This window comes from Schistocerca cancellata, chromosome 2 (assembly GCF_023864275.1).
Source record: "Schistocerca cancellata isolate TAMUIC-IGC-003103 chromosome 2, iqSchCanc2.1, whole genome shotgun sequence".
In the NCBI taxonomy this organism is placed as follows: Eukaryota; Metazoa; Arthropoda; class Insecta; order Orthoptera; family Acrididae; genus Schistocerca; species Schistocerca cancellata.
The window spans coordinates 494,424,504-494,435,560 of NC_064627.1; the positions used below are offsets into that span (position 1 = coordinate 494,424,504).

Consider the following 11,057-nt stretch of genomic DNA (forward strand, 5'->3'; position numbering starts at 1 on the left):
AACACGGGTGAGATGAGATGGGACTTCAACTCCGCCTGAGCACCAGTATCCAGCATATCAAGGACCAGATACTACAGCTGCGGGCCAGACATCTTCCCCATCCGAATCACTGTATAAATTCAGCCAGAGGCTGATACAGCTTGATACTGATAAGTGAGCTGATGCTGGTGATTCTTTGTCAGTTTGACTTGAGCCGTCCACTGTGGCCAAGCGGTTCTAGGCGCTTCAGTCCTGAACCGTGCGACTATTATGGTCGCAGTTTCGAATCCTGCCTCGGGTGTGGATGTGTGTGATTTCCTTAGGTTAGATAGGTTTAAGTAGTTCTAAGTTCTAGGGGATTGATGACCTCAGATGTTAAGTCCCATAGTGCTCAGAGCCATTTTGACTGGTTTTTGTAATTACTGAAACTACATCACATAACCTCTCAACACTTTAGTTTCATTTCGTTTCTTCCTCCCTTACGTCTGCTTCACTTTTATTTTAAGGTGGTCTACACTATTCGAGTATAGCTATTTGTGTGGCCTCATTACTATCTGACTGGCCAACCATTACTGAAAACTGGGATTATTACATTGCACGCTTCTGTCCTCTCGCCCGATATGCGGAATTGTCATATTCTACGCGACCGCTCACTGGCATTTAAGTTGATACCACATCACCACTCCTTCCTCCGACTATGCTGTACTACGTAATGTCGTGATATGCTAATAGATACCCAGGAAGTAATACACAGTTTATATGATGCTTTGCTCACACGTTTATTTCGTAATCAGAGATTGTACAGAGTTTCCTGCCGGTGTCCTCTCCTGCTGGGTACGCTCCTCACGAGCTGGCGGTGCTGTTGCTGCTGGTGGCGCTGTTGCTGATGGAGTCGCTGGAAGTGCTGGACGAGGCGTCGCTGCTCAGCTTGGACTTGACGCTGTCGAACAGTGCCTGGGTGGAGCTCAGGGCCTGTAAACAAGCGCAACATTTACCGTCGCTCACCGCCGATGGCTGAGAATGTGCATCAAACCAAGAGTCTCTGCTCGTGTAAATTACACGGTGGAAGAAATTTCGCGGATGGCGGCCAATAGATGAAAGTTATCACCGAGACTCAGTGACAGCATCGAAGGCACCTTGTATTCAGTGTTGCATAAAAAAGGAGTAGTAATATGATCTACGTCATTAAGTGGAGTGGTCTAAGTACCAAACATTTTGTTGGGTTAGTGTGCCTAAGGACGATTTGATGCTAAAACATTTGTTGATTGCAACCATATCACTAAACATATTTGCAGTCGGTTTTTAACGGTGGTTACGTGCACTATTGTCTATAAAAGAAGACACTGATTTTGAAACTTCCTTGTAGATTAAAACTGTGTACCGGACAGAGACTCGAACTCGGGACCTTTGCCTTTCGCGGGCAAGTGCTCTACCAACTTTTTTTTATCTCATTTTGTTCGTTAGAGTTGGGTGCAATTGTTCGTGGCGGACGTAGCACGACGCCCATTGAAGTTCGTTATTGATCCAGAGGGTAGCTAACCCTCTGACCGAACACGCTGAGCTACCGTGCCGGCACCAACTGAGCTACACAAGCACGACTCACGCCCCATCCTTACAGCTTTACTTCTGCCAGTATCTCGTTTCCTACCTTCCAAACTTTACAGAAGCTCTCTCAATCCAGGATTCGATGCCATACAGTAGCACTGGCACGACGTTGTGTTACAGAAGTTCAATTTTCTGGCTTTTTAAACTTTAATTTTTAAATTTTTGTTTGTAGTTTCACATGTCTGTTGGAATTTATTTGTTTTCTTTCGTGTGCCAGACTTGCTTAAGCATCTTGTTTTCTATAACATTATCAGATCGGACAGGGATTTATCTTAGTGGATCATCAATTTAGCTGTAGTAGAATTTATTTTTAGAGTTTCTTCCCAACTTGCGTACTGTAGCTCATACACAGAGCTACGTCTCTCGTTTGTAATACAATTACATAACCTGCATGCACCAAATTATTTAAGTTTATTTTCCATTTCAGGTCTGCAACGTAAATTTTAAGAAGAATAGGTGAAATGTTTCATTCCAGTCTGAAACCTTGATTTGTACCATCTTACCTGGTTTTGAAGTGGCTACTTTTATGATTATTTTGGCGTCAACATGTATGCTTTTGTTTACCTCCTTAAGGTTCATGGGGTATCTTTGCTTATCCATTATTGTCTATAATTTATTTCTGATCACCTTGTCAGAGGCTTTTTGAAGTGCAAAAAAAGTAATACTTGTTTCCAAACTGACTTCCCATCGTCTTTCTAAAAAACTCTTGATGATGAAAATTTTATCACTGTACAAGCCTCCTTTCCTAAACCCACTTTGCTCTTTTCCCAAGCAGTCATTTGTTTTTACTTTCAAAGGAATATTTATCATTTTTGAGTAATCTTTATAAGCCTAGTTCCTGTGAGTTTTACCCCTGTAATTATCCCACTCACTCCTTTGGCCATTTTTAAACACAGAAACTACCTCAGCGGTTTTCCAGACAGCAGGGATTTTATAGCTTTTCCGGCACTCACTGAATAGATCTAACAGTCTCAGTTCGCGCATCGTCCCTCCATACTTAATAAGTTCAGCAGTTATTCCATCAGCGCCACAACTCTTGCGATCTGTCATACTTTTCAGATCCTATTGAATCTCATCTAAGATTAGCGAATCAAGAATCTTATTATAACGGGGTGTTGGGTAGTCTGTATTTATTGCAGCAGTATCACAGAACCTTATCTTCCTATAATGCTGCTTCCATTGTTATTCATTACTTACCTTAATTCTAGCATTACCTCTCTCCGACTGATTTCAATTTTTCCTTTGCTAAATTTCCAAATGGGACGGAAAAGGGTATGTCTACCAGCTGTACAGGGAATCCTCCGCTATGCTCCGTACACTGGGTTGTGGATTATTTGTGCAGATCTAGCAAGAATTACTCGCAACTCTGTCGACGGAACGAAACGGAAGCGTACCTCCTCGATGGAGGAGACGACCATCTGCGCCTTGGCGGAGGAGGCGTCGGCGGCGGCTTCGTTGAGGGCCTGCACGGCGGCGGCGGCCTGCTGCATCGCCTGCTCGGCACTCGCGATGTTGCCCTGCGTCGCGTTGCCCACGGCGGCCACCGCCGTCTCCATTGCGGACACCGCGCTCGACGCCTTGCCGGCCAGGTCGGACGCCGCGTCGGAGAACGCGCTCTCCACCAGCGACTGCAACAGCACGGCAGATACGTCAGCCGATACCGGGCTCTCTACCGTCACACACGTTCTGAACCCCAGAACCGTCGGTTACCACAGTGCACGCGCAGATGTACTATGATTGTAGACACTGCTGACGCTTATCATCTAGGATTTTATACGTACGCTGTTCACACATGTGAAACGCATACACAGTTTTGAATATAACAGTCATTGCCATGCCCTTTTGTATCATTATTATAATTATTAATTTGTTTATCAGTTAAACAGACAAACAGATACAGTGGGAATCACACAGCCAAACAGTGGCACGCCAAAAGTTTATTCAGATCTTTTCCCAGGTTTCGACAGATATAAATTCCATGGTTCATTCGCAGTTGACTTCTTTTTACATATGTTTTTCTTTCCAACTTCTATGATTGCCCTTTTTAGAGATGTCCATTCCTCTTCAACTGTACTGCCTACTGAGCTATTCCTTACTGCTATGTCTATAGCCTTAGAGAACTTCAAGTGTGTATCGTCATCCCTTAGTACTTCTGTAGGCCATTTCTTTATTTACTGATTCTTCCTGACTAATCTCTTGAACTTCAGCCTACTGAGCATCAGCGCTGCATTTTGATCTGAGTCTGTATCTGCTTCTCGGTACGCCTTACAGTCCACTATCTACTTTCGGAATGTTTGTCTGACCATGATATAATCTAATTGAAACCTTCCCTTATCACCCGGTCTATCCCAAGTATAGCCCCTCCTCTCGTGATTCTTGAACAGAGTATTCGCTATTACTAGCTGAAATTTATTGTAGAACTCAATTAGTCTTTCTCCTCTCTCATTCCTTGTCCAGTCGCCATATTCTCCTGTAACCTTTTCTTCTACTCCTTCCCTTATAACTGCGTTCCAGTCCACCATCACTATTACATTTTCGTCTCTCTTTACATTCTCTACTTCCCTTTCAATATCCTCATATAATTTCTCTATCTCTTCATCTCCAGCAAGAGATGTTGACATGTATATCTGAACTGTTGTTGTCGGTTTTGTTTTGCTATCGATTGTTATAAGAACAAACCTATCACTAACCTGATCACTTTGCCCTACCTTTCTATTCGTAACGAATCCTACTCCCGCTATACCATTTTCTGCTGCTGTTGATATTACTCTATATTCATACGACTAGAAATCCTTGCTTTCTTTCCATTTCACTTCACTCTAGATTGAGCCCTTGCATTTCCCTTTTCAGATTTAATAGCTTCCCTACCATGTGATGCCCCGTGTCGTAGAACGTTATCCTTTCGTTGCATTAGCAAGTCCAAGTGCAAGTACAAGTGAAAGTGCATTGGAAGTGAAAACGAATCGGCACGTTTACGAGCAATTATACGTTTTGCTTCATCTCATTATTCTTCGAGAGTATTTGAAACTTTTTCCCGACCAGTTCTCGTTGCTTGCAGTAGTAAGTAGAGCACATGGCCACACAAATAAATCATTTTTCTTCCCTGAAAGCAGTTCAAAATATAGGTACTCTCGGAACTTGTCAATTCGCCGAGAACTGTAGTGCATCTGTACATTTAATCGCCAGTCATCGATAAGAACGCACACTTTCGTCATCAACCTTGTGGTCGGTGAAAAAGTTGAGGACATCACAATGGGTTATGGCAGTTTTGGGCTACTGCGAGGTGGCGAAACGACATCTAATGTCTCCGGGAACGACCAATAAACATTTTGTCTGTAACAAAAGTTGTTCTCCGTGACGTGATCTGTCACTGCTAAAGGTCCCATGCAAGGAGTTGTAGACATCATGCACATGTTCAGTAATCAGAATCTTACAATTTAAAAACCTTAGCTTAAAACTAGCAATGAAACATTAATTATAATTATGGATTAGTGGGCGGTTTCACTTTCAGTGTCCTACGATCGTTTGTGTCGATCATTTTAGTATGTTTATATTATGTCGATCATTTCGACGTTATTATGTCGATCATTTCGATCGAGACCTTCTGCAAACGCGCGACGTATTCTTCGAACTCTTTCTCCTCTCTCTCTCTCTCTCTCTCTCTCACTCTCTCTCTCTCGTTTTCCACATACAACATTGCCTGTAAATTACTGAAAACTGGTGTGCATGATGCCAAATATCACAAACAGTTACCATTTCTGGTAGTTAATTTCCCCGTTATCTCAGCATGCCAAGAAAAATCGTCTCATGTCAAAGAATTCGTCAACTTACCTCAATTTTGTTCAGCTGTGTAGACGTAGAGTTCAAAGCATCTTTTACTTTGGCAGCCATGGCGTCGTTAAATGCCTCTGCGCTGTTGAAGATGTTGTCTGCAACGTTCTTCGCAGTGCTTGCGGCGTTGTTCATAGCATTCGTCATCGCATCAATAATGCTTTCAATGCCTGAAGAGGAACTCTGTCAAAAAGCAACAAATATCAATCATTGACTCGGGTATAGTTTACGATACTCTCCAGCAAAGTCACTTTCAGCTAAAGCATTACTTTATAATGGACACTAAACCAAAGACGGATTTATTAGATGTGCTTGAATCGCTAAGGAAACCTAACACCTAGTTGTGAATACTGAATATTCCGATACCACGAATGAACATATACCAGATGCAGAGCCACTACTGTGCAACAGTAACTCTCGCTTCTGTTTACAGTGATACTGCAGCTGTAATAGGCATTGCTTAGCAACATGCATTCGGAAAGTCCTTAGAATTACATTATGCCTTAGAATAGAAATAAAATTTCATCCATTCGTAATTTATATGGTGAAATAACATTTTCTTGCAGACATAAGGATCACAACTTTATCTTCGACAAGGATAGAAGCTGAAGTTACGAATTAAAATTCATTCATAATTTGCTTATGCAGCGACATAGCAAGACTAATGTGTAACTATAATTAATGTTAGAGTAAGTTATAAAGAGACATGTCATAATTACTTACTTCGGAGCTAGTTGCGTTGCCCGTGGTGGTCGCATTACCCGATGAAGAAGCGGTAGAGTTGTCAGAGGTAGTGGCATTGGTCGAAGCGCCGTTGCTGTTCCCATTCACGGCGTTCTCAATACTTTGGTGGATTCCGTTTGCAACTGCTTCCGCGCCATCTTTGATATCACTGATGATTTCTCCGATGTCAAAAAACAAGGGAGACGCAGACACCTAAAGTAAAGAAACGACAAATAATAATTTTCTTTCAGGACAAGTGAGACATTAGGCTATGACAAGTATAACATTTATCTTCACGATATGAATTAAATGCGCTTTTCATATTCTTTCACCCACTCTCACCCTTACATACGTTAACAGTAAGTTTTTGTTATTAGATATCACTAGATCTCTTCATACTTATTTTACTACCTTTATGTCCTCCTCAAGCTCCGTAATTTTTCCTTTTTGGCTGATAATTTCGAATTGCAAAGACATTCGCTGATACCAAAAATCTGATTAGTAAAGCTGTCAAATCTCAAAGTTTTCTCATATAACTTCCAATTTAATGCATTTGCTTTAACAAGCACAACGACCTCGTAATATAGTGTTACGGCGGAGACCTTTAATCTAACTTCATCTGTTCACATAAAAGAAAATATACACATACATACTTCTGCAAAAAAGTTTCTGAGCTCACAAGCTTGTCTTTCCATTCACTTTCAGCAGCAATTTTAGTAATGGACTCGAAAACTAGTGTTTTCACTCTTACATTGCTTTTACAGTGCCACGCCTTCCAGCTAGAATATTTATTGAGGTATTTGAAAACCATTGGCATATTCAACTTGAATGTAGGATTTTAGGATTCAGGGAAACTGTTCAGCATACAGATTGAGTCCGTGATGGTGTTACAAACATTCAGCGATGATGGCGAAGGGTAAAGGTATCATTATGAGGCATGAGACCCTAGTCCAGAAACGACAGAGTTGAAAGTTATAAGAGAAAATCGTTCTGATATCTCTGACAGTTGATCACTTCCACTGCAAGCTCTTTGCTTCCCGTATTTTGAGAGATGATAGTATGGACGTAAACAAAGAAAAAATTGTCTGTTAAGCATGGGCTCTAAACAGCGTAACTTGAACACTTCTCCATCACCTATAATGTGGAACAAATCTCTTTTACTACGAGCTCTTTGTCTTCCATGTTATGAGAGGTGTAGTCTGTCGAGTAAACATGGCCTCTGATTTGTATACCTTAAAAGCTATGAAAACTTGTCCATCTTTCCTATAGTGAAACAAATTTCTTCTTCTGAACATGTACTTATAGGTCTTAAAGTATACATTTTAGAGCCAATGTTTATTAGACCTTTTTTCTAGTTTTTTTCATATTTTCTTCTCCCAAAATATGAAAAGCAAAGAACTTCTAGTAGAAGAGGTCTGTTGTTACATGTATCAGATAGAAATTCCTTATACTTTTGTTTATGGACAGAAATTTCAAACTGACACATGTATGCTTCTCCATCATCCGTGAAACGTTTCACCATCATTACGGAATTACCATGCATATCTGCAACATAAGTAAGTTTCGTGTGAGCGCATATTTTTTTGAAGAGGTACCTCTTTATAAGGAGATTAATTACCGTAACTGTAATGTTCTTCTAGAGGAGCATTAGGCTTTTGTCATTGTAGCAGTTGTTTTTTTCTGTTGTTACAGAATCACATTTGCTAACTTCATACGCCTAGTAAGCAATTTCGTTTCTGGCCGTAGGAAGCTTTCGAGAACAAGTAATCCCATTAAACTCCTCACACGTAGCTAGAGAACTTGATCAACTAGAACAAATTGTACATGGAATAGCAGCGAAATGTGAAATATCATAGTTTATGGTAATTTGATAAGGCAGCTTTTAGTGGAAGACACACCGATGTGCTAAAACACTAAGCGTGTTAGTAAAACTGTGGAGGGTAATGCAGCGGCGATTCTGTGTGGCATGTCTCTGGTAGATTTTCAGTGGTACGTGACACCAGATGCCTACGCAGGGTTACGCATTTCCTGTAAATTGAGGGCCGTAGGTTTGTGGGCTTGGAGGTGTCACCCAGTCGCGTCCCTGGTTTGTTCCACTGTGTTCGTGTCATGCGGGTTTGGTGGCCAATACATGACGTGAGACCACTGCCACGCGCCTCAAACCACTGTAGGGGAGTGTGGCCTTCTGACACGGCCAGCTGCCCTACTGAAAGGTGCTACGGCCGTCGGGAAAGTCATGATGCATGAAGGGATGGAAGTGGTCCGTAATAACATTCACTTACTGTACTTCGACATCTAATTATTACGAAAAAATATACAAAGCGTGTGTCTCTGCAGGTTTAAAGTATTTAAATTCGTTTCACATTCTTGAATTCACGGCAATTCTGACTTCATGTACTCGTCTTAAGTGAGCACGTGTTATATCTTACGTTTGGATGTAAAACAGAAACTTTTTTTTAAAATAAGGTAAGAGATACGATTAGCAAGTTGCTGCATCAATGCAACGGACAGTTCCCATGTTAATTGTGTCATTGATCAAAGCCAATAATTGTGACGTAAATTTGACTTTAACTTTTACAGCCACTGTATCTGTTGTTTCAGAGCATTCGGAATCGTGAGAAACTATAGTGCAAGAAGATATATCTTTATTGACAGAAATAGTAAAGGATTCATGAGAACTGATACCTATAATCATACGAGAATTTCTGCTAAAATGGCTACTCACTTACATATAAATTTAAGAGAATAGCCTTCAGAAAAATAGTGCGACGAGATCAAAACATTCCAGGTAGAATTACAATCGCCAAAAGTCTTATCAAGTGGTTTCGCCATTGTGGTGATTCAGAAGTTCAACGAAAACAAAATCGAAACTAAACTACTAATTGGCAGAAAAAAACAATCTCATTCGGCGAATAGACCATCGCGCTGTTCGCAACCAAAAGCTTACGATTCAGCCTTTCTCCACATGTAAGGCGTTGTGGATATAATGCAATGGTTAGGATGGTATGGTCATAATGAAAGGAAAGGTAACTGGCGGATTTCTGCGAATACATTTAAGTGACAAACGTATGACTTAAAGTAACTTTGGAGGTTACATACCATTCTAGTATTGGTTTCAGAATTACTGCCATCTTCACAAATCCACGTGTAAAGGTAACACGAGGACAAAAGCGTTTCCAGTTGAGTCATCTCATGTTACGTTCACAGCTGATACCGCTCGTGTCCTTGTGCTACGTTTGCACTTGGATTTCTGAAGATGGAAGTAATTCCGAAACGCGTCATGCATAACTTATGTTCAATAAAGCCATTCCTCACCTACTGTATGATTTTATGCCACCTGCCGATCTTAACTACAGATTACATATATTCACATTTTAGATGACTGTGTTCACTGTCGTGCCAACGGTGTAGCTCTTGTTGCCGGGATGGAATTGCATCTAAACACCGCTGGAAATGTCAACAATTGGTCTGCTGAGAAAACAATAAAATAACACGTCTCCTCTGGCACTAATTATTGCCAAATTTGAATATTACCATCTGGTGTTGTCCATATTCGCAGACTAATATAGTCGCTACTACCCTACAGTACTGTCCTCCAAAGAATCGGAACAGTTTCTGTTTCACTAAAAGCATAAAACCCGACTGGCAACCTTTCAGAACTTATATTTGTCGATCGTCAAAAGGACTCGATGCGTTTTTATGTCATAAATATCTGTACACTGTAGTATGTGAGCTTCTCATAGTATTTAGTCAAACTCCCGAAAACGTTAAACGTGAGCTTACACAGTAATAGCTTGCTGAAACATGTGCAGTTTCCTACGTGACAGTAGCCAGTAGAACAGCCTGTCGTGGTTTATGTGGTAAATGGTTTAAAACACAGCTAGCAGAGTCGGCGCGCTCTGAGTGTAACATCTAAAGATTGTCAGGACGGCGAAGATATTAAGGCCAGCAACAAACGAAGCAGTTCTTTCAAAGAAGTGTGTACTGAAGCTGTATAAGATAAAATGCAGTGAATCGAGTATTCTCAATGACAAAAAGGTACCGGTTTTAATCTGATGTTCAGTCGCTAGAAGTGCAGGAAACCTGTTGAGGCTGTTGTGCAAAGATACAATTTATCATGGAAGCGGGTAAGGGGGTACTCATAATCCACCAAGCCCAAGATATTAAGTTCGTACCCAGGATAACATATGGCTGAGTGTGAACCTCGTGCTACATACCTGCGCTACCACAGCCAATGCGACGACGATCACCAACTTGGAAGCCATGTTGTCTGAGGACGACTCGGTAAAAGTGCAATACCTTGACGGTTGGGAGGTGTTTTATAGGCACCCACCGTCAGCAGTCACACTTGTTGACGTTAATCGCAGGTGTCTCTAACACTTCTGCAGCAAACAGTACCGCCTGTACACTTGTTTATTCAGGTGTTGGAAACGATAGTATACAAAAATCTGCGAACATCCGTAATGTTTCTCACCAGTTAGTATTGAAATGTGGAAATTCTGACTCGATACATAGCAAAGGGCCAGAACTGAATGTCTATGTTCAATTTACCACTGTGCCACGAATACAGATATGTAACGTTCGATTATTCTAACATTCCATTGCCTAATTGATCTTATATTCCCCAGGTCCAATTCTTCAACAAGGAACGGGACACAACATTAATAAATCCCTGAAACATTCTAAGAAACTGCCTAATGGTTTTGCATTGCCAGTAAAAAGAGGATAAAGAGAGTGCATGACGGTGCAAGATAGCAATAACCTTACTGTATTCACATATTTATAATGTGATATAAACAAAGTACAGAAAAATTATAAAAGAGAGTAAGACAAGAGATTTTTTTCGATGGGGCTCCAAGAAGTTAGATTGATTTTTTTTTTTTTTTCATATCATGGGAGTAGGTGGAACACACAGCAAA

At 41.0% G+C, this 11,057-nt stretch overlaps 1 protein-coding gene across 1 annotated transcript; it reads right to left on the reverse strand.

The window, feature by feature from the left end:
* Window positions 1-733: 733 nt before the first annotated feature.
* On the reverse strand, window positions 734-10,467 carry LOC126162021 (uncharacterized). Its single transcript, XM_049918247.1, has 5 exons — window positions 10,356-10,467; window positions 6,139-6,351; window positions 5,416-5,598; window positions 2,979-3,212; window positions 734-951 (listed from the first exon to the last, which is right to left on the reverse strand). The coding sequence occupies exons 1-5, from the start codon at window positions 10,401-10,403 to the stop codon at window positions 823-825; spliced, it is 807 nt and encodes a 268-aa protein (XP_049774204.1). The 5' UTR covers window positions 10,404-10,467; the 3' UTR covers window positions 734-822.
* Between the last annotated feature and the right edge of the window lie 590 nt (window positions 10,468-11,057).

What these genes read in the sequence shown, in the direction of transcription:
- LOC126162021 (XM_049918247.1), bottom strand. Translation starts at nt 10,403, where the DNA reads ATGGCTTCCAAGTTGGTGATCGTCGTCGCATTGGCTGTGGTAGCGCAG. An exon ending in GCAACGCAACTAGCTCCGAA is followed by an intron (nt 5,599 to 6,138) that starts GTAAGTAATTAT and finishes GCTTTTTGACAG; the next exon opens with AGTTCCTCTTCAGGCATTGA. An exon ending in CACAGCTGAACAAAATTGAG is followed by an intron (nt 3,213 to 5,415) that starts GTAAGTTGACGA and finishes GTGCTGTTGCAG; the next exon opens with TCGCTGGTGGAGAGCGCGTT.